The sequence below is a fragment of the Sus scrofa genome, chromosome 4 (genome assembly GCF_000003025.6).
Source record: "Sus scrofa isolate TJ Tabasco breed Duroc chromosome 4, Sscrofa11.1, whole genome shotgun sequence".
In the NCBI taxonomy this organism is placed as follows: domain Eukaryota; kingdom Metazoa; phylum Chordata; class Mammalia; order Artiodactyla; family Suidae; genus Sus; species Sus scrofa.
This window is the reverse complement of record NC_010446.5, coordinates 27955281-27976494: the sequence shown is the minus strand read 5'-3', so window position 1 is coordinate 27976494 and position 21214 is coordinate 27955281. Positions and strand designations below refer to the sequence as shown.

Sequence of the window (21214 nt, the reverse complement as noted above, 5' to 3'; positions counted from 1 at the left end):
CTCAGCACTGACTGACGGGTGGGGCCAGATTTTCCCAAAATGGCCACCTCCAGAGAAAGGCAGCTGCTGAATATTCCCGAGAGCTTTGCTTCCAATGTCCTTCCCTCACAAGCCACATTCACCCCTGTTCTCCCAGGATGTCCTCCAAGAACTGCAGTCAGGTTTGACCCAGATTTCTATGGTGACGTTGCTTTGCCCTGGGACCCAGTGCACATGAAAGTCTGTGTGCACCTTTTAAGAATGGGGTCTCCGTCTCCCCCAGTCCTGTAGAGCTCCTGCGCACAAGCCCCACTGGCCTTCAATGCCAGATGTTCCAGGCGTTCTTTCTCCCAGTGCCAGATCCCCACACGTGGGAGTTTGATGTGGGGCTCAGAACTCTCACTCCCGTAGGTGAGTCTCTGTGAACCAGTTACTTTCCAGTCCGTGGGGCTTCCCACCCAGGAGGTATGGGGTTGTTTATATCGCGAAATCGCCCCTCCTACCTCTTGATGTGGCCTCCTCTTTGTCTTCTGGAGTAGAGTATCTTTTTTAAGGTTTCCGGTCCCTTTGAGTGAAGATTGCTCAGCCTTTAGTTGTGAATTTTGTTGTTTTTGGGAGAGAAGTTGAGCTCCAGTCCTTCTATTCCGCCATCTTAATCCCATCTCCCCTTATCTGTAAAATAGAGCACTACCCATTTTACAAGGCTTGTGTGTGGAATAAATAAATAATAGATTTAAGACCACTTCAGCCCTTCCCACCACCCACCCTATTATTCCAAGTGGAGCAGGCAAGTGGTACACCACATTCCCCCTCTCTGGACCCCTAGTGTGCTTTAAAAAAAATCCACCCAGCTTTCCTAAAAATACTCAATATATCCTTACCAAATAAATATGTAGAAAAACAAGTGTGTGGATAATTTCAGGGCAAAAAAACAATCAAAGCTACTTGTATTCAGAAACAATGCTTTTTAAAAGACACAGTAGGAAACCCTCACCTTACTTTAAATAATTCTTTCTCCCTCTTTATCATTTAGTTCCATTGTTATAGACCTCTACTGATAAAGATGGTAAGATCTGCTATCCATTTAGTCTTTCTTACCAGTGTAGACATAAAATCACAGAGTCTATTTTATAGGAGGATAAAATGTTTATTTAAAGGGAAACACTAATCTTTATTTTCATCATGCTGAAGTATCTCGTTACAAACAATTTTCAATAAAACATTATATATAATAAGCAAAAAATAAGTTAATACAATGTAAACTTAAATAGTTTAATCAATTAACAGGTTGAAGAACAGATAAGCCATTTAAGACTTGCAGCTACACACATTTAGTAAAAAACTGAAAATGCTCAAATCTTATCAATCTCAAGTAAGACACTAAAGAGCTATTCAAGACTTCTTCAAATCAATTACACAAATACATTTTTATTTTTGGTTACAGTCCCCTGCTATGCACAAGACCACTGGAATGCTGTAACAATTACACATTTTAAAACGGCACAAAGCAAAGCAAGGAGATAACATGCCAGCCTTACAGAAGCTGTCTGGAAAGTGCAAACTTTGCATTTTCTCTTCCTGAACCACTAGGATAAGCACGGGTACCTCAGACGATGCGGCAGGGTCACGAGCATGCTTTCTATATCACACTGGTGGGACATTTACTGGAACCAGGTCTCCATGCCTTTGAAGATACCTCTGGTTTTCAGCAGTGAACAGGCTTCAACTAAATATAGTGCAAATCAAATACCGAGGGGCAAAAACCGAAGGAGACCGCTACCAGGCGACCCGCTGTTTCTCCACCTGGCTCCAGGCCACACGGGACAGATTGGCACAGGGACACGACATCTTTTCTTTAGGTTTTGATATGATAGGTGGTACGGCGGAGCGAGTGCAGAGCCACCACGCAGCAGCCCCGCAGCAAAGCCCCGATGTTGTAGACAGGATCTGTTCCCCCTCTCTGAGTACTGAAGGCCCACAGCACAGTGGGCACCACGGGAGCAGCCACAGCCAGGAGATCCACCAGGAAACTGCTGCTCCAGTACCGCCTGCCCACGGCACCGTACGACACTGGGACGAGGCTGTCCAACGGTTCTTCCGCGGAGCCTGCAAAATCCAGCTCTCCCATAAGGCGGTTCCCGCGCACCTGCCGCGCCACCGAGGCCGACGGGGTCTCCACGGGAGACAAAAGGATGGCTGAGTTAGGATTTCTCGGGGTTAAATCAACCACGAATGCAGAGATGGACTCCAGGAAGCTTTCGGTCGAGTCAGCCCCGGACTCATCCTCGGGGATGTGGAGCGGGAGGGACAGGGGTCCTGGAGCTTGAGCACATACTGGATGAGCTCAGAGAGGGCAGGGCTGTAGGGCACCACATCGGTCTGCACCGCCTGCTCTGCCACCGGGCTGCTCGCTTCCTGATGACTCCCCGCCGGGAGCACCATCTCAAGGACCTTCGCCCCACAGCTGGAATGAAGAAGCTCCAGGTCTCCGGCCTCCGTGGTGGTGGCTGTCACAATCTCATCAAACAAATCTGTGCCATTGGCCATGTCATCTCTCACCAGCAGCTCGTTGGCGGCCCCTTCCTCTGGAACTGGCTCTTCGGGAGACAGCCCATCGGTGGACTTGCCAAAAGCCATGCTGAGGGCTAAGCCCTTCTCTGGGGAGTCACAGGGAAAGTCTAGACACAGCTCGTCCCTCAGAGAGCCACTGTGTGCCATCTCCATGCTCTGAAGCAGAGACTCCAACTTCTTGTTTTGAATGTTTATGTCCACAAAATATTTCTGGATGCCTTTGTCTTTATCTGCCAAGCTGCTCCTCATAGTTTCAATGACCTGTTTGAGCTGTTTAATCTCCTTCCTGGCTTCCTTGAGGGCCAGCTGGGCCTCCACCCGGTGGCACTCTTCTTCAATCCAGTCTTCCCGCATACGGGCCAGCTGGGACTTCAGCTCCACAATCTCACTCTCCCTAGATTGAGAAGACAGCACCACTTAGAAAAAGGCCAACTCTGAATGAGACAGAAAGTCATTCTGCCACCAGCCAGGAGTCCATGCTCTGCCAGTGGAAATGTACAGGTTAAATCAGTTTTGAAATGTGTTTCTTTTGCCCTGAGCTGCCCCCTTAATTGTAAAATAGTTAAGATAATGGCAGTAAATAGAATCAGAATAAAAATACTATTTTTTTTTCCTTTTTGAATACTCATTATGTGTCTGACTTTGCACAAAGTACTTTTCAAGCATTATCCTCTATTCAACATAGGCAGGACTCTGTTCACAGCACTTTGCTCTATTCTTTCACAGGGATTTTGTTTTTTTACAAATGTAAGGTTTGTGGTAACCCTGCTTTGTCAGATGCTGGTTAGCATTTTTTGGCAATAAGGAATTCTTGTTTTTTCTTATTTATTTATTTTCTTTTTATGGCTGCACTTTCGGCAACATGTAAGTTCTGGGCTAGGGGTTGAAATAGAGCTACAGCTGCTGGCCTATGCCACAGCCACAGCTATGCCGGATCCTAGCTACATTCTTGACCTACACTGCAGTTTGCAATGCAAGATCCTTAATCCACTGAGCAAGACCAGGGATCAAACCTACATGCTCAGGGGCATTATGTTGGTTCTTAACCCACTGAGCCACAACGGGAACTTCGAGATATTTTTAAATTAAGGTTTATACATTTTTTAGACATAATGATATTGCATGCTTAGTATACGAGAGTACAGTGTAAACATAATTTTTCTTTTTAGGTGTGCACCTTCATCATACGGAAGTTCCCAGGCTAAGTGCTGAATCAGAGCTGCAGCTTCTGGCCTACACTACAGCCACAGCAACCAGATCTAAGCAGCGTTTTTGACTTACACCGCAGCTCATGGCAACATCAGATCCTTAACCCACTGAGCAGGCTAGGGATCAAACCTGTATCCTCATGGATACTAGTCAGGTTCATTATTGCAGAGCCACAACAGGAACTCCCTAAACATAACTTTTGTATGCACTGAGAAGTGAAAAAAAAATTCATGACTTGCTTTACTGCAACATTTGCTTTATTTCAGTGGTCTGGAACCAAATATGCAATATCTTTGAAGCAGTCCTGTACTTAATATTGAAATTGTTTTATTCAAGTACATTAGAGTCTCTTAGCCTGCTTTCCATAGCCTACTCTTTCATATGTCCACAAAACAATTTGTGGAAGAAAAGCCCATATCACTTTTAATTACCTATCAAAAACAGAAGGCAGGAGTTCCCGTGGTGGCTCAGTGGTTGACAAATCCGACTAGGAACCATGAGGTTGCGGGTTCGATCCCTGGCCTTACTCAGTGGGTTAACAATCCGGCGTTGCCGTGAGCTGTGGTGTAGGTTGCAGACGCAGCTCGGATCCCATATTGCTGTGGCTCTGGCATAGGCTGGTGGCCACAGCTCCGATTCAACCCCTAGCCTGGGAACCTCCATATGCCATGGGAGTGGCCCAAGAAAATGGCAAAAAGACAAAAAACAAAACAAAAAAAGACAAAAAAAAAAAAAAACCCAAAAAACAAAAAAACACCCCCAAAAAACCAGAAGGCAAAGTGATAAGTTTCAGCACTGCAAAATAGTTCTGACCATATTCCGATGATAATTAAATTTTTTTTTGTCTTTTTTGTCTTTTCTAGGGCTGTACCCGTGGGGCATATGGAGGTTCCCAGGCTAGGGGTCTAATAGGAGCTGTAGCCGCTGGCCTACACCAGAGCCACAGCAATGCGGGGTCCAAGCCATGTCTGTGACCTACCCCATAGCTCCAGCAACACTGGATCCTTAACCCACTGAGCAAGACCAGGAATCGAACCCGCAACCTCATGGTTCCTAGTCAGATTCGTTAACCACTGAGCCATGACAGGAACTCCCTGATAATTAAATTTTTTAAAAAAAATCTTAAAATGCTATATGTAGTAAGGACTTTGTGAGATGCTGATAATTCTATCTCCTCTCAGGTAAGATGGCATTGGATCCATCCTACACTGAGAGGAATCTATTATATTTTTTTAGATCCTTCACAGGACCCTATTTCACGATATTTGTCAAAAAAAATTTTTCCTCACATATAATCTCTTCATAGTCAATGAAAACGTATGTCCTTCTATTCTCAGTGGATTTGAAGACCAGGCAGTTAGGATTCTGACATACTGAATAGACGTTCTGCTTCTTTAAGTTTGGACTTGACTATTCTCCAGTTTCACTGCATTGCCTCTATCCCATGACTATGCAAACCCTCCCACAGATTCTCCAAATCATACACCAAAGACTTCCAGAAAGTAGCATCTGACTCATGTCACCCTTACCCTGAGTTCTCAGCCACTCTGGTCAGAGCTCTGCTTGTCAGTTGAAAAATAACAGGGAAAAAAACCATCGAGCAGAAAATGTGGCCTGTTCCAAGATGTCAGAGGTCTTTTTTTCTCTGAGATTAGATCTCTTAAGCTTGGGTTGGGTTTTTTTGTTGTTATTGTTTTTTAATTACCATAACACTTGGCCAAGAATAATGAACCTCTTCCTTGAGCACAGAAATAGCTTGTAGGAATCGCAATGCACGTGGCCATAGAGAGAGAAACAGGCCTTCACAGGGGCCCAGTGTGTGTGACCCATTCTGTTGAAGGATGGGATTGTTCCTTTAAGTGTTCCTGCCATTTAAAAATAGTCACACACGCCCAACTCTTCCTGTCAAAACTGTACACACCCAGAAAAAGCAGAAGGTCCCTTTCAATCCAGGAGGGTTCCCCAAGCTCCCAAAATGGCCAAATCATGCAGGAGTATAAAATGGCTCTTTTTAGTCTAAGAAACCTGATGAAATTTTTTCATTTTTCTTCTTCTTTTTTTTTTGTCTTTTTTTAGGGCCACTCCCATGGCATATGGAAGTTCCCAGTCTAGAGGTCCAATCAGAGCTATAGCTGCTGGCCTATACCACAGCCACAGCAATTTGAGCCATGTCTACCATCTACACCACAGCTCACAGCAACACCGGATCCTTAATCCACTGAGCAAGGCCAGGGATCGAACCGGCATCCTCATGGATACTAGCTGGGTTTGTTAACCACTGAACCATGACAGGAACTCCCTCTTCTGTTTTTCTACAGCATGGGTTCATACTCCATTTTATGGAAAGGAAAAAATCTAAGCTGCAGCGTGCAGGGAATACGGATTCACCTCTCATGCAGTCTGCGCTCAGATTCCTTGAGCTTGGTCTTCAGGTGTCTCACTGTTACCTCCTTCTGCTGCAGAGGAGTCAGGTACTGCTCTGGATTTGGGGGTTTGACACCATGATTTTCACCACAGGACATGTACCTTCCAGACCGCCTGAAATGATCCAAGTAATGATGTTACATTTTTTATAAAAAGAAGTTCATGAATAGCTAATAGCTTGAGAAGAAATGGCAGCTATGCGCTGGGGTCTCAAACTCAGAAGGGGAACAGTAATGCACCTGCCAATCTTAGGACTGTCGATAGCTGGGAAGATGGAGGGGGGTGGGCTGTGTGTGGAGGGGGTGGGGACAGTGGAGAGGGAGGGGACAGTGGAGAGGGAGATTTTCTATGGCATAGGAATGATCTCAGATAAAATAATGCACCATTGTCCACGCAGAGTAACATGCTGCTATGTGACAGGACAATGAATGGGGGCAGGTGGGACAGAGGGAGGGGAGCAAGACGACCTAGCTTTCCACACAGTGGACCCCTTGCTTAAAGATCCTGATTGTTGTTAGTTGAATTCAGATTGTTCTGACACCAGTCCCTGGTGGGAGTGTGCTGCTTTGGTGGAAAGTTCCCTCCTTTGAAGAGAAAGAGGCTGGTCCACTCTCACCAGATACATTTTGTCTGGAGTTCTACAAAACTTCCCTTGCTAGAATCCTGGCCCCACTCTGCCTGGCCTGAAGCTGGGCACCCCTGCTGTGAGTGAGCTGGCTAATGAAACTGGACACCCAAAAGGAGAGACTGAAGGAGAAGGGCTGGCAGCTTCTTCCCAACTTGGGACCCCGTCCAAGCCACTGCACTCGCCCTGCTTCTCCCGAGCCTGCACTCCATCCAAGATGGCCCGAATCCAGATCCCAAGCCTCCAGCCCTCCTGTTGGGGCCCCTTTGGATGTGCAGTTCTTTTTTTCTGCAACCTCATTCCATTCAGGGGTGACTTCATTCCTTACTTGATCTTCAGATCTCATTTCAATTCCACTTTTTCAGAGAGGCCTCCTCTGGCTCGTCTGGCCCGAGTTGGAGCCCATCCCTACATTTAACACACACATATAACAACAGGTATTGGCAGAGTAGCCCTACTGCATTTCTGTCATTAGATGGCTACTGTTTTCCTTCTCCTCTGGGGTCTGTCTTCTCTGAGCAGTAAGTACAGGGACTGTCTCTGCTGCTTACTGCTCTATTCCCGGGGCTTTACGCAGCACAACAAGATACTCAATAGACCTCTGGTGAATGGCTCTTCCCTGTTCAGAGGAAAATGCACAGGACCTTCCTACTGCCACTCCTTGCACTGCTGAACCTTATTAGAAATTGTGGCTCGTGTCCTTTCCGCAGCAGCCCTTGAAGGATTAGCTGAGTGTGCAGAAGGAAAGAGAAGTGTGGTATTACAGAGCAAGGCAGGGGATCAAGAGTTGTATAATTTTTTTTTTTTTTAAGAGAAGCTTACCAAGTAGGACAAACTGAGAACCATGAACTGGGAGACAGAAGCACTCACCTCAGGATGGGGCTGCAGTCACTTCCTTTGTAGGAGCCGGAGTTGCTGCTACTGGGGGATGAAGGTGCATAACTGGGATGGGTGTTTATGGGACTCAGCTGATTCCTGCACAACATGGACAGAAGGTCCTTCTCCCGAGGGGAGGGAGGGCTGTTGCCAGGCTTGTAGGATGATGCTCCATTGCTCCGCCCATGGGGACCTCGACTGGGAGGAAAGCATGAAGAATGTCAGAATCCTTGGGGCTGCAGATACCCAAATGCCCATGCTCTCTTCCTTCTTTTTTTTTTGATTTTTAGGGCTGAACCCGTGGCATATGAAATTCCCAGGCTAGAGGCTGAATCCGGCCTACACCACAGCCACCAAAATGCGGGATCCGAGCTGTGTCTGCAATCTACATCACAGCTCAGGGCAATGCCAGAGCCTTAACCCACTGAGGGAGAGCAGGGATTGAACCTGCATCTTCATGGATACTAGTTGGGGTCACTTCTGCTGAGCCACAATGGGAACTCCAATTTGTTTTCTGTTTTGTTTTGTTGGCTCCTTCTTAATGCTAGTTACCACTGAGGAAATCCAATCTATAGGCTTGGAAGGCAATACAATTATTAGAGAAGCCTGGCTTTACAAGCGGTCTTCTTCACACCTGCCCAATATTTTCTCTCCTGTGTCACCAGCACAGGTCACTGCCCATGTGTGTTCTTTCAAATAGTTTCTGACCATAAAGCTTGTTTTGGATTAAAACCCAGCTAAAAACACAAACCATGTAAGATACTGGTTGGGTTTAGGTTCATTTTGGAGGCCGTTTTGAAGACATGGCTTTTGTTCCAAGTATATACCTGTTTTCACTTTAAAATATTCGGGTTTGCTTCCTGCTGGGGTAAGAAAACCAGGGTGGTTCATTTGGAGGATGAAGAGATGGGGTTTGCCCATAAAGGAGGAAAAAACGGGACAGATAAATATAACCCAGATAAATGTATCATCTAATTTTAACCACCTTTTTTTTTTTCCCTTTTCTTTCCATCCCCAAAGCCTTAGCACAACCTCTATCTTTAACTGCTGTCATGTTAGCCCCCTTTTCATTCCCTACCTCTTGTCTTGCCCCTCCAGCAAGGAGGCTGACCCAGTGGCTGAAGAGGCCTTTCTAAAATGGAATTTGAGGATCCCTGCCCTCCTCAACTCCATTCAATGGCTCCCTGCTGCCCCCAGAATAAAGGCCAGACTCCTTAATACGGCTCACAAAGTGTGATGGCACCACCCCATCTAAGCCAACCAACGCCCATCCCCACTCCTGCCCCTGCATTCCAGACGACTTATAGTTTCCTGATGGTCCGAGCTCTCCATTATCTTTTCAGTTTTGAACTTATCATTGTTTCTGCCTGGAACATTCTTCTGCTCCCTACCCTGAGCCTCTGGATGCCTCCTACTTCAAGACTGATGGGAACCTCCCCCAAGTAGCCTTCTCTGGATTCTTCCTTCTTGAGGCCAGCTTTGATGCCATTTCTTGGTGCTCCCTAATACTCTGAATGGACTCCGCCTTGGAGCTGATCACATGCATCACGACTGCACACCTGTCCTTCCCACTAGACTAGGGCATCCTGAGGGCAGAAACACAACCTGTGCTTTTGCATCCCCACTACCTCCTGGTACCTGCTAGGTACTCTCTAAATGACAAAGTCAATAAACTGGGTTGAAGTCCTGGCACTACCACTTATTAGGAATTTAGGCACGTAAGCCACTTAATATATGGGGATATATGTTAACTTCCTGTGCATTCCTCACAGAGGAAAGTAAATCAAACAATGCGTGACTACAGTGGGTAAGCTGTTAAGGGCAATTCAACTTTAGGGTACTCTTTCTGGATAAACCTGTATGAACTTCCCTGTTAATCTAGTTCCATAGATTTGAGTAAAGAGGCATCTTGAGAATGTTGAAATTACTTAAATAGGATAGCACGTCTAGGTCAGGAATATGTCTTGATGACATTACCAGGAAAGAAAAGGGAACAAGACCCCTTTCAAATAGCAGGACTGCTTTTTCACAGTCTCTTCTTTGAGGTTTTGATTACAGCTGTATCCAACTGACATAGCTCACTGAGAAACGTGAGTGAATGTGAGTATGAGTGTGGGGGGGGGGTCTATTTGGCTCCAAACCCACAATTACTTAAAATCAAATACAGTTTCAATCAGCAGTCAACCCAGTAAATCACATATAAATGAAACATCACCAAACTCTAAAGTTAAAAAGTTCTTTCCTTTTGAAATCATCCAAATGGACTCTGCCTCATTTTTCTGAGAAGGGGACACTTTATATGGAACAGATGGGCTGATGGCTTTGTGACAAACCAACTTCAGCAGTTTCCTGGGGGGTGGGTGGGGAGGCCTTCATGAGAATGGAACATGTATTCTGGCTTGGATAGGCTTCTCTATTCTTCACTTCACAGTCTGGTAGTAATTGGCCTATTTCTTAATGTGGCTGTGAGAAACACGGAGGGTTAACCATCACAAATCAGGAGAAAAAGTAAAGAGCTCTCCCTCATTTTGACCTGAGGATTCTATTCTGAGTTAACCTTTACTGAGGACCTTCTGTGATCCAAGCCCTGTTGCAGGTGCTTCATGTCCATTATTTCCCTTAATTTTGACCAATCATGGCAATAAGGCTTATGACAATAAGGCTGGTACAACATCCACTTCCCTTTTACATTACATGAGATGCAGGAAGTACTCAGTTATGTGAAGTAACTGAGGCTCCGGGAAAAAAGTGGTCCAAGAATTCATAGCTTAACTGGGATTTAAATAGAGGTCTTTAAATTTAAATTCCGGTGACATCCACACCCTCATCATCTTTATGGGCCAACGGTGTCCTCCCCAAGTTCAAAGGTTGAAACCCTAACCCCCAGGACCTAGGAATGTGACTGTATTTGGAAATGGGGCTTTGCAAAGGTATTTATGTTTAAATGTGGCCCTTAGGGTGGGCCCCTAATCCAATTTGACTTCTGTCCTTATAAGAAGAGGAAATTTGGACACAGACAGGCACAGAGAAAAGACGTGTGCAGAAGCAGGGACAAGATGGCCACCTGGAGGCCAAGGTGAGAGGCCTCTGAAGAAGCCAGTCCTGCTGACACCTTGATCTCAACCTTCAGGCCTCTGAAGTGTGAGAAAGTAAATTTCCGTTAAGGCCCCCAGTCTGGTATTTTGTTGTAAAAGGCTGAGCAAACAAATACAATCACTACCACTACCTTTACTGACACAAACAACCATTTAAGGACTCTTACTGAGCTCTGGGCACTGCATCAAGCATTCATATCTATCAGTTCATTTAACTTAGTGAGGTCAATGCCATTACTACCCCATTTTCCAGGACAGGAAACTGAGGCTCAGGGCTCTGGGACCATCTGATGAATGATGGTCACTGAACTCAAGCCCAGATCCACCTGACTCTAAATTCTTTTTTTTTTTTTTTTTTTTTTTTTTTTGTCTTTTTTGCCATTTCTTGGGCCACTCCCACGGCATACGGAGGTTCCCAGGCTAGGGGTCCAGTCGGAGCTGTAGCCACCAGCCTATGCCAGAGCCATAGCAATGCGGGATCCGAGCCGCGTCTGCAACCTACACCACAGCTCATGGCAACGCCGGATCGTTAACCCACTGAGCAAGGGCAGGGACCGAACCCGCAACCTCATGGTTCCTAGTCAGATTTGTTAACCACTGAGCCATGATGAGAACTCCCACCTGACTCTAAATTCTAAGCATTTTTTTTCTTCCTCTCACTTTTATCTGTCTCTGATCAGATTATGGTTTTAGTTTAAGAAAGACAATTCCCCAGAAATATCAGCAGAGTAGGCTTCTAACAAGAGATCATTTGTAAACCTTTTAAGTTCTATTTTTAAAATCACCTGTCAAAAATATTCTCTCCAACTCCACCTGTCCTTCATATCATCCACCCCTTCACCAAATGCTCCTGCTAGCCTTCCTCCCAGGAGCTAATTCTCCAGAGAGAAAATTCACTGATTGCAAGAGGAGCAAGCCAATTAAAGGGATCATAAGCTATTTTAAAGTATGGCATGGATACCCGCCCCTTCCAGAGGAGTTGTCCTCAATGCAAGGTCCTGTAAAACAGAAAGATTAGGTGAAATACCTCAGATCTACTGATAGTGCTTTGTGCCTGGGTCAGATAAAAAAGTGGGGATAATGGATAGAACATTTGCCAGTTACACCTTCCTGTCTGTTAGGTGTATATCTGATATGCACATAATTATATTCAGCTATTTTATGTTTGACATATCAATTTTTAATCACTGAGACTTCATGGATTCCAGACTAGAATATTTTCTCTAAAGTTACTCAGTATAACTGACGTTACCTTGGAATTTAACCATGCACACATATTTCTTTGAAATGCTTAATAAAATTGGCTTCCTCTTCAAACCATTTCTTTTTGTGTTTGCCTCTCTGTTCTTTGATGCCTTGTACCATGGGTGTGTGCTAATTTCTTGAATGGGTGAGATAAATGGCTTATTTTCAGAGCAAGCCACATCTGATTTGTACAGAGAAGGTTTAGAGTCACATCCTGTGATCCCAAAGGCACTTTACTTCCAAAATAGATGGTATTTGGGGATAGAACAATTGTGCTTCTTCGCTGTGGACTTCACTCTTCAGTCACAAGTTTGTCTGGCTTCAGCTTTGTTTTTAACAATAAAATGGCACCGGGGATCTCAGGTCCCTTTATAAATATCAGCCAAATCTCTACTCACCCAAAAGAAGTGGGAAACATTTGCTTGCTGAGTCCTGCAAGGTCTTAGAAACAAAACAGTTTTTCTCCAACAAGGGACCTTAAAAATCACATGGTCCAATGTACTTTTTACACATTTGGACACTGTGGCCCAGGACATTCAAATGATAATTCACCCCCAGTATTGAGTGGCTCCTTTCCTCGCTTTGTTCAGGTCCCTCCCTGCCCAGAACCTACCTGGTCACAGTCCCCCAGAACCAGCCCATCTAGAAAATACCAAACATGCCATTACTCTCTATATCCTTTCCCTGCATGGTTTTAAAAATAATTATATTATTGATGTATATATTATCCTTCTTCCCCTACTAGAATGAATTAGAATGAATATAGTTTTTTTTTTCCCCCTTTTTTTTAGGGCCACACTCATAGCATATGGACATTCCTGGGCCAGGGGTCAAATTGGAGCTGCACCTGCCAGCCTACGCCACAGCCATAGCAACGCCAGATCCGAGCCACATCTGCAACCTAGGCCGCAGCTTGTGGCAATGCCTGATCCTTAATCCACTGAGTGAGGCCAGGGATTGAACCCACATCCTCACAGACACTATGTTGGGTTCTTAACCTGCTGAGCCACAATGGGAATTCCCCAAATATAGTTTTCATGAAGTTTTGTTTACTACTGTATCTCTAGAACATGCCTCATAGTAGATACTTAATAAATACTAAATGAATAAGTAAAGCCCTGACAGTAGCAGCGAATCCTGGGGCTGGCAACCTACCCTACCAAATGTGAACAGTGATTCCCATTTCCCTCATAGTCCTCTCCCCCAATCCAAATAGCATTAATGGTGTACATCTGTTGATATTTACTTTGCTTCAAGCAATGATCTTACACTTGACCTGAATTTACTAATAACTTAACCCTAACAATAAACCCTATGAAGTGAGTATGACTATAGCCCTATTTTACAGATGAGGAAACTGAGGCATAGAGGAGTTCAGCAACTTGCTCAGGGCTACACAGCCTGTACGTGGAGGAGCTGGCATTCAAACCAAGGTAGTCTGGCTCCAGAGCCCACACACTTAGCTATTCTGTTCTGCTGCCTCTTTGGTGGGGACGGGGGTGGGCAGCAGAGTCATGCCTATGAACTTTATACTTTCTCCACCCCTTCCCCAAGTGAATGTTGGAGATGGCCAGCGTCATCATGCTTCCTTCACAAAGATAAAAAAGGAAGCTCAGCTGGAAGAAAGGGTAAAGTCAGAGGGTTCACAGCTCTAAGACAGTCTCATGAAGGAAAGGCTGGGTGGGAAAAGGAAGACGACTAGCCTGATACCCAGGTGAGCACACAGGTGGGTGAGGGAAGGGGCAGGGAGAAAAGGAACAATGGACCCAGAGCCAGGACTGGCCGAGGGGCACCCCGGGTGGACAAAACACAGGCCAACCACATGACCAAGTGGGTAAGGCAGGGCAAAGTGCCAACAGCAAATCACTGTAAAAAACAAAAACCATTCCCTGAATAATCATAATGGACAGTAATCCGGGTGGGTCCTGAGAAACAAAGTACAGAAAGTGGCCTGGGCGTGCAAAGCGCTTTAACAATTACAGAGCCGGAAGCAGGAGGCGGGCCTACTTGCGTGGGAAAGAGGATCTCTTGCTTCCGGCAGCAGACATGTGGACCTCAGGCGCCGAGATGCTGCCCGTGCTGCTGGAGGAGCTGAAATCGGCTTCGCTACCTGAAAAACAAAGGAGAGAGGAGCGTGAAGGAAAGGAAACCAGAGAACACTCTGGCCAGTTCCCTGCCCTCCCAGGTCCCGGGCTCCCCGCCTTTGCGCACGACTCAGCAAGTGGCTGGGTTCCAGCGCTCCTGGGCTCCCAGCCTTTCCCTCAAAGCAGAGGAGAGAAGGCGCAGGCACGAAGATATTGGTTCATAAACACAGCTTGCAAGCACAGAGAGGCAGGTTTCACAGATGCCGGGCTTCCGGCGGAGGATCAGTGGTGACCCGGGTGCCAGCGGCGGCAATGCCCGCCTCTCCCTGAGCGTCAGGCCCTCCCGGAACATCAACCGGCCGGTCCCAGCACTGGGCAGAATGAAAAGCATGCTTGTCAGCCCCAAAGTAGTTTTTCCAAGAGAGTTTATCTTTAGGCTTTGTAGTTGGCTAGCCACACCTGAATTTGGCACGTTAGGGTCTGGAGATAATCAACCCGCTGAAGCAGTCAGGAGGAAAGCCTGTGCTCCAGATAACTGCCCCCACTGGCACTATCTGATTATCCACCTTCTCTGACTGCAGCTGCAGTTTTTCTAGGAAGAACAGAACCTTAACAAAAAGCAGGAACTGAACATTTCCAAAAAGAGTGAAGAAACTTCACAATGACAGTGACAGAACCTGTGAATGATATTGAAATATGAAATTGTCATTTTGGGGGTGGCTGGTGAGGCTGTTTACTAGTTAATGAAGATCACATTGCATTTGGAGCACCCCTAGAGTTCAGTGTGTAACTGGAACCATGCCATGTGGTAGGATAATATAAATTTATTTTTTTAACAAAAAATACATAGTTCTCAAATACCAATAATGAAAACATTCCACGGCATGGATTGCCTGAGGAAGGAAGTGCAGGGGACTGGAAGAAGTAACAGAACAACCTCCCCTTTTCTGGGGGTTCTTTTTAGGGCTGCACCCTTGGCATATGAGAAGCTCCCAGCTAGGGATTGAATTGGAACAGCAGCTGCTGGTTTAAGCCACAGCCAGAGCAATGCCGGATCCTTAAACCCACTGAGTGAGGCCGGGGATTGGACCCACATCCTCATGGATACTGGTCCGGTTGGTAACCCGATGAGCCACAACGGGAACTCCAGATTTTTTTTTTTTAGAAATTTCCAGATGCTTTTGGAAAATCTATCTAGGTACCCAATTTTATTTGACCTTACTTCTCAATTCCTACAACATGATTTGTGACTCTTCTGCCCTAGAAGCCAGAGCCAGATCACATGTCTGAGTTGAAATATATGACTAATCTAAATCCCTTGAGTTTCTAACAAGCAGTGGACAGCAACTGTCATCATCTATTGATGATAACCCCTTATGGCGTGCTTACTAGGTTCTAGGCCCTGTTCAAGGCTCTTTCTGTTCTCAGTATCCGTTAATCCTGACAACTTTGTAAGGCAGATATTAATCTCACTGTTATACTATTGAGGAAACCAAAGCTGATTTATTCATCCAAGGCTTGTGGGTAGCTGAGTCCTGTCCAGGACCAAATTCCCCTTCTATTTCTGCGATAACATCTCCTCAGAAAGGCAACAGGAAGAAGCGGGGGCAGGAGAGGTTCCTGAATAAACTACTGTTTCCCTCACAGCCAGGAGGAGCCATCAGGACAAGATGCAGCAAGACCAGCCCACTGGTGAACAGATGCTCTCTCTGACGGGATGTATTAGTTTTGCTGGAGGAGGAGGAGAAGGTAAGCAACAGCAAGGCAGAGAGAGAAATATCCCTTCCTCAGCTTCCAGGACCTCTCAGGAAGTTCAGCCTCTTCTGGGAAAGAGATCAAGAATGATCCCTTAGCACAGATGACAGCAGTGAATCTCAAATCCCAGCAGAATTCTGGGAGGATTAAGGCAGCAATTTATCAGGACTGGGAATGGCTATTCCTCCTGGATTCAAGAGCCTTTGTCTAATGATGTAATGAACTCCTAGAAGCCCCCCGAATTTCATTTGCTGCCTCTGAGTAATACAGTGGCCAAGCTGTAGTATTTAATAGTCTCCAGGACTCGTGACTGGTAGTGCTATCCAGGAACACACCAGTCCTGACAGCCTACTTCAACCAGCCCTAACTGCTAGTGAATTAAGGGTTTGGTTATTAAAGGCAGATGATTCTTATATATAGATTCTGTGGCTGCAGCCACCAGGTATAACATTATTTTCTAATGTAAATTTATTACTCTGAAACACCCAATTTTCTTTCTTTAAAAGGTATGTGGAACCCCGATTACAATTTAACTGCCTGTGTACAAATGGAAATTGTAGAAGAGAAACAGACAATTGCTGAAAATCCATTGTTACCTCATGGAGCCTTTAAACTGCAATAACTATGTACCCTGAACTGAGGGGGCAACTTTGTTCTAAACTTTATTGCTACTGGAACTCAATATATTGACTCAATTGTTTGCACGACCTAAGGTCACTTTGTTCCTGTACTTTTCGAGCTTCTCTTCTGCGCTTCTGAGAGAGACTGAGACACTCATTCAGGACCCCCGGCAACTGCATTCAGGACTATTTGAGTTTGGTTATTGCAATGTAAAGTCAATGCACTCTTTCTAAGGGGAACATAGAAAAGTCAGTTTTACTAGGTCATCTGAATATGTTCTCCCCATTTACTAAGCAAGATAACTAAAAGGAAGGCTGGAGACCTGAAAATCCCCTGTTTTTCATCCATCAGCTGGCAATGAAGATAGAAGGAAGGAGAGGCACCCTTTAGGTATTTCCTTTAAACAGTGTATGTGACTGGGTGATTGTTGTGGGTGCTGGAGTTCAATGCTCTTTTGGGTTACAAATATCACACACAGAGATTTCCTAACCGAAAAACATAAGCCCTGAGTCAGCCCGGGTTCACATGCCGCATCTACTTCTTACTAGCTGGAGGACATAGGCACATTACTTCACTTTTCTGTGCCTCTGTTTCTTCATCGGTGAAAGGATATGATGATCATAGCACCTGCCTCACAGGGTTACTACAAGCAATGAAGATCCATCTACCCTCTTAGAAAAATACCTGATCCGTTATAAGCTCTCAATACATGTTAGCTGTTATTATTCTGCAAGGGTTTAAAAAGATAACTTTTATTATACAATATATTTCCTTTGTGGAAAATTTTAAAAAACAGCAATGATCCAGAGGGGAAAATGTAGTCCTTAATTCCACCACCAAAAAAATAACCTTTTGGTATATAACTATTTAGCATTCATATGTAAAATATTATTATGTAAGCTAATATTAAAAAATATGTGAATATCTTTAAAACATGGCCCATTTTGTTTTATTATATCAAGGAATATGTAGGCCACATCCAGTTTTCTATTATTAGTAACAAACGCTATATGCCAGAAACCATCCTGAGCATCTTTTACATATTAACTCATTTATTTCCCACAATAGGACAGAACCTATGAGTCCCTTTTACGGATCAGGTGGAGAAGTTGAGGGACGTACACAGGGGACACAACTAAGAAGTGGAGCCAAGACGAACCAAGCCATCTGACCCCAGAGTCTATGTCCTTAAACACAGGTTAACGGATCTTCTCAGACATACACATTTCTATCCCTGTCTGCTTAATTCCTCAGAATCAATTCCTAAAAGTAGACTATTTAAGCCAAAATATATACTCATTTTAAGACTTCTAAAGTATTTTCCACAGGGATTTTTTTTGGATGGCACTAGCCTAAGGCAGTTTTTGTAGTCAAGAAAGTGCCCACCCGGCTGCTTGTGTGTAGACACCGGACTCTAGATGTCATAGGGGATGCTTCAATGGAACACAGGGAACGGTATTTGGCCATTGAAGAGCTGTGCTTGAAAAGCTGAAGGGAGCTTAAAAATGTGCATCTCCAGGTCATCCTCATCAATTCTATCTTCAATCAGCTGCTGGGGCTGGTGGAGAGGGATTCCAGGACTGAACTGGGAGAATGAACTTGGTGACCTTTAAGATACTTCCTGATGCCCACGTCTTGGTGATCACACACCCTGCAGCAGAAGGCATTTTCCAACTATCAAGAAGCTGTTCTCACTGGCCTCTGGACGCTCTGGAGGTTTTTTTCTTTGGTAGAATTCCTGGGTTCTCTGGAGAGGCCTTAATTTCATTCGTAACCTCAGGGTGATAAGCATTCTGTGCATGTGATGGTAAGGCCGGGAATTAGAGAAAGAGAGGAAAATGGACACAAAAAGAAGATGGGCAAAAACTGCTAAATAGACGTATTAAAAAAAAAAAAAACACTGCCTGCAATCCAGTCTCTTAGGACGTTATTATTTTTGCCTGCTTTCAGGAGACTGTGGCATCCTCATACATCAGAACATCTCAGGCCTCTGAGAACAAAGCCATCCTGATATCTTGTAAGCTGTATTAAGCCATCCTAAACCACTTATTTAAGCAACTCCAAGCCATCCGTTATTCTTTGTCACCACAAAGCTATCAAATTAATTCGGGTTGGCCACCTATATCCTCACTTCAAATAGAAGCAACAAATTAAAAAAAAAAAACAAAACAACAGTTCTGCATCAATTCATCCTCCCATCCCTGCGTCCCCACACACAGATCTCAGATCTTTTATTTAAAGGTCTCCAGGGAGGAGAGAGGAGCCATTTTCACTGAAGCCAAGCAGCCCTATTAAGGAACAGCTGGAACAGTGGACACATGTAATTACAGAAGACACTCTTAAAAGCAGCGACTCCTAGGTACGTTCAGTAGCACTGACTCTTGGTTTGTAAACCTTTGCGGGCCCAGCCTAGGAATCCATGAAATGCTTCACAGCCTAAAGAGGAGTTTTATTTTAGTTTTTGAAAACTGTTCCCAGAACCCCTCTTGGTGTTTATTTCAGAAAGGGAATAGTTTGGGAGTTCCTGTCGTGGCTCAGTGGTTAACGAATCCGACTAGGAACCACGATGTTGTGGGTTCGATCCCTGGCCTTGCTCAGTGGGTTAAGGACCTGGCGTTGCCGTGAGCTGTGGTGTAGGTCACAGACATGGCTCCAATCCTGAGTTGCTGTGGCTCTGGCGTAGGCTGGTGGCTACAGCTCCAATTCGACCCCTAGCCTGAGAACCTCCATATGCCACGGGAGCGGCCCTAGAAATGGCAAAAAAGACAAAAAAAAAAAAAAAAAAAAAAAAAAAAAAAAAAAAAAAAGAAAGAAAGGGACTAGTTTATCAAAAGATCAGTAAACTGAATGGGAGATATATATATATATATGAATTTTTTTTCTTACACATCAGAACATAAGTCTTGAAAAACTGTAAATAACATTTCTATTTTTATTATAATTTCAGAAAGGATTTACCTTCATTCTGATTGATGTTCTTATGGAGCTGCTGTAAAAGCATATATATACACATTTAAAAGCATATGAGTATATATGTATATGCGTGTGTGTGTGTATATATATTTATTTATTTGCTTTTTTGGGCTGTACCTGTGGCATATGAAAGTTCCCAGGCTAGGGGTCGAGTCAGAGCTGCAGCTACCAAACTACATCACAGCCACAGCCACACAGGATCTGAGCTGCATCTGTGGCCTATGCCATAGCTTGTGGTAACACCGGATCCTTAACCCACTGAGTGAGGCCAGTGATCCAACCAGCATCCTCATGGATGCTAGTCGAATTCTTAACCTGCTGAGCCACAATGGGAACTCCCATATATATGCATATATATACACTTAAAAACAGGTTGAAATTTAAAGTATGTAGAAGTGAATAATTTTGTACTGAAATTAGAATAAAAGAAGAAGAACAGAAAAATGGGCAAAGGACATGAACAGGCAGCTGGCAGACAAAGAAAGAAAAACAAATGACCAATATACCTGAAGAGCCATACAATATCACTTACAACATAAACATGTAAATAATAACAAGGAGTTTTTTTCTGCTAGATTGGCAAAAAGAAAAAAAATCAAAGTTTAATAACACTGATTCTGTTAAGGGTTTGGGGCAAAACACTGATAGATTCAGTGAGAGGGTGAATTGGTGCAAAGTGCATAAAAAAGAAAACTCTGCTGCTAGGAACCTATCCTGCAAGCATCCAAAAAGACAAGCAAATTGCCCATCAGTAATTGGCAATCATGAAAAGGAGTGACAACGAGCTCGTGTGTACTGAAGTGAAAAGATGGAAAGACCTGTTATTAGACAAGAAAAACAAGATGAAGAGTGGGTATGGCATGCTTGCTTCTGTGAAAATAAATCTTTAAGTATTATATAACCTGCTACATCCATAGAACATTTTTCTTGAGGGACAAAAAAAGAGGTTAATAGTAATTTCCCTTGAAAATGGGAAGATGAGGGTATAAAGAAACTCTTATTTTCATTTTACAGCTTCCTAAGACATTTGGCTTTTCCAACCTTGTGCTTGTATTACTCTTGCTATAAAAATTATAAATAGGGGTACAGTACAATTATGGAAATTGATTTTTTTTCTTAAAAAAATCTAAATTTTTAAAAAGAAAATCATTATATAATAAGAGAAATCACATCATAGAATGCAATATTAAGAGGGTTTTGAAGTCAAGTCACTTGGGTTTGAATCATGGCCCATCTACTAACTCTGTGGAGCCTTGGGCAAGTTGATTACACTTTCTCTGCCTCAATTTTCTCAACTATAAAGTGGGGATAAAGAAATTAATAGTAGGGAGTTCCCTTTGGGGCTCAGAGGTTAACGATCCCGACTAGGATCCATGAGGATGTGGGTTCGATCCCTGGCCTTGCTCACTGGGTTAAGGAGCCGGCGTTGCTGTAAGCTGTGGTGTAGGTCAGCTCAGATCCCATGTTGCTGTGGCTGTGATGGAGGCCAGCAGTTACAGCTCCAACTGGACCCCTAGCCTGGGAACTTCCATATGCCATGTGGCCCTAAAAAGCAAAAAAAAAAAAAAAAAAAAAAAAAAAAAAAAAAAAAAAAAAGAAAAAGAAAGAAAAAAAGAAAAAGAAAAAGATATTAATAGTAGATACTGCTAAGAGATTGTATGAATTAGGTGAAACCTGCAGAGAAATCAGAGCAGTACTTAACATATAGCAAGCACTCAATATATGTTAGCTATTAGTATTTCTAACTAGAAATACCG

General features: G+C 44.1%; 1 protein-coding gene across 1 annotated transcript in view; it reads right to left on the bottom strand.

Annotated features, from left to right (window-relative positions):
* SYBU (syntabulin) overlaps window positions 1106-21214 on the bottom strand; it is a 76126-nt gene continuing 56017 nt past the window's right edge. The window contains 5 exon segments of the mRNA XM_021089009.1: window positions 1106-2263; window positions 2266-2944; window positions 6148-6297; window positions 7679-7882; window positions 14032-14134. Of these exon segments, the coding sequence (XP_020944668.1) occupies window positions 1835-2263; window positions 2266-2944; window positions 6148-6297; window positions 7679-7882; window positions 14032-14134 (1565 nt within the window). The 3' untranslated portion in view covers window positions 1106-1834.